The 2,427-nt window shown below is 37.6% G+C and overlaps 1 protein-coding gene across 1 annotated transcript; it reads right to left on the bottom strand.

The window, feature by feature from the left end:
• Positions 1-206: 206 nt before the first annotated feature.
• On the bottom strand, positions 207-1,583 carry LOC130049940 (uncharacterized). Its single transcript, XM_056148189.1, has one exon. The coding sequence runs from the start codon at positions 1,581-1,583 to the stop codon at positions 207-209; it is 1,377 nt and encodes a 458-aa protein (XP_056004164.1).
• Between the last annotated feature and the right edge of the window lie 844 nt (positions 1,584-2,427).

Here is a 2,427-nt window from a genome sequence, read left to right as displayed (position 1 = left end):
ATTAAAAATACCATATGTACCAGCAGTATTAAAATTCTTAATTGTGTATTGTAAGATGTAAATTATATTTTATTGAAGTGAAAGAGAAATTTGAATATTATATTTTAATCTTTTTTACTTTTCAAATAATAGCATGACTAAAAACTTAATTTACTGGCAAAGATGTATCTACATCAACATGTAGCATAACATGTCAGATAAAAAATTTATTTCATTAGAGGAGGGAGGAGATTGGTCCAAGCAATGCATATGAATACCATTTGTTCAGCAAGATGTGCCTCATTTAGTGGAAGTGTGCCACCAAGGATACGGTAGTTTTTCACTTGTTCCATTTTCATTTCAACTACAATACGAGCTGATGCTATTGCTTGAGTTTTAAAGAATTCACTGGGAGTCATTTGCCTATTACCAGGGATTCTTGGTGGTATGTTGAGGTCAACATCAGCTGGTAAAAGATCCTCAATGGTGAAACCTTTATCAGCCATTATCATGTCTCCTGGGCTCAACTTTGGTAAAAGGCCATCTTGTTGTACTATGTGACGATCAGAAGCATTACCACACCATAGCCTAGATACAAAAGTCACAAGTCCATTCGGTGCAACACCAATAAGAATCTTGAAAGTGTTGGAGTGCTTGTACTCGGACCATGTTAACCACTGAGCAATCAGAGAGGAAGGTTTCTCTGTATACAATTCTGTACAATCAATAACAATGCGACAGTTCTTGTAATCACGAAATCCACTTGGGAGATTGCACATTATTTGCTCTCTGGAGGGCCATGGTATTAGTCCTTTACAATGGTCATATAAGAAATTCGTCCAAGTGTTTATGATCCGAGAAACGGTTGTGGTAGATATACAAAAGATATCTGCTAGGTGTTCTTGCAATAGACCGAGTCTGAGTCTCATACACACCAAAAGAAATTCATCTGCTGGTCGGAGGAAACGTTTTCTCCCTGGTTTGTGTCCATCAGTTTGGTGATAAGCTGGTATGGGTGTGTTAGCACATCTTTGTTCTCCTTCCCAGTAATAAAGTTTGTCTGCACCATGTTTAATTAGTGTGCTCAGATAATGCCAGAACATAGCAAAAGATACAAAACCAGTGTAAAATCTTGTTTTCTCATCGTTGTATCTTAGATCCTCTGGTGAGATATATGGTAAGGAAACTTGTATACAAGCATCTTGCATCACTGGAGAGGGTTCTCCAACTTGGATTTCTTTACTCTCAGTTTCACTCTGTTCAGTGTTGCATCCTTGATGTATGAATTTTGAAGGATGTTGAGCACTTTCACTTTTCCCCGACACAATAGGAACGTTTTCTTTTGTTTCGTCTGTGGAGTCGTCCAATACAAATTCCTCTTCAGTGTTGCATGCAGTTTCTGCAAGATGTCTAACGACAGGTCGTCTTTGCTTTACAACTGCAGGTTGCTTTGATGGAAATATAGTAGGTACTGATGAGTCATTAAACTCTCCTTGGAAATGCTCTGAACAAACTCTAGTACTGTCATTAACAATTAAATTTGCACGCTCATTTCTCAGCCTGCGAATCCATTCTTGTTTTAGTTTGGGTTTTTTCTCTGACATAGGTAACCGATGGAGAACAATTTTTATGCCTTCCGGGGTAACTGTTGATGATGTATTTGAACATCCTGGAACACAGCAGTACTTCCTTCCCATGCTGCAAAAATGGAAACAAATTAAACCTTCATTGAATAAACGATGTGTCATAAAACTTTGCTGAAATGGGACAAAGCTGAGACTTGAAAGGGGGGGGGGGGGCATAAAGACCCAATTTTAAGTTAACACCCCCAAATTTTACCTGTACCCTGATCGATGGTAGGCCGCCTGTCAATCAAACTTTTAACAATAGATCTCAGGTGGAGTGATATCTGCAGAGACTGTGTTCTAGAGGGACCCCAGAGAGGTGTTTTGATAACAATAACAGCCAATACTTACCAGCATCTTTAGATCTTAAGAAAGCCCAATCTACCTGAGTTTTGATAGCATGGACCTGTCCACAACTGCTTCTTTCTCGTAATTCAAAATTTAAAAAATACCCACCCTGAACAATGCAATTTTGACATAATTGTATCCCCCCCCTCTATATATACATGTATTATAAATTACACAATCAGAAATCAAAGAATAATTTGCACATTGATTTCTAAAATTTGTAACTTATTGAAATAATTTATATTATCAATTTATGATACCTCAATATTTATACAAGAAATTATTCATTGAGTCAATAACTTAGAAGAAAGAGGGGGGTGGGTGTAGACAGTGTGTCAGCTACCACTAGGAATACAACCATTATACAATCACTATGACCACAGAAACTCTGCAGACAGCCCTGAGACATGTCCTGTGTATACCAAAACTATATACAACACCCTGCTCTCTTGGTCATGTAAATTTCAGGTAAATA

The sequence above is a fragment of the Ostrea edulis genome, chromosome 9 (assembly GCF_947568905.1).
Source record: "Ostrea edulis chromosome 9, xbOstEdul1.1, whole genome shotgun sequence".
NCBI classification, from domain to species: domain Eukaryota; kingdom Metazoa; phylum Mollusca; class Bivalvia; order Ostreida; family Ostreidae; genus Ostrea; species Ostrea edulis.
This window is presented reverse-complemented; position numbering and strand designations above follow the sequence as displayed.

Bases quoted from the DNA above. Each gene is read 5' to 3' on its own strand.
- LOC130049940 (XM_056148189.1), bottom strand. From the start codon at position 1,583: ATGTCAGAGAAAAAACCCAAACTAAAACAAGAATGGATTCGCAGGCTG.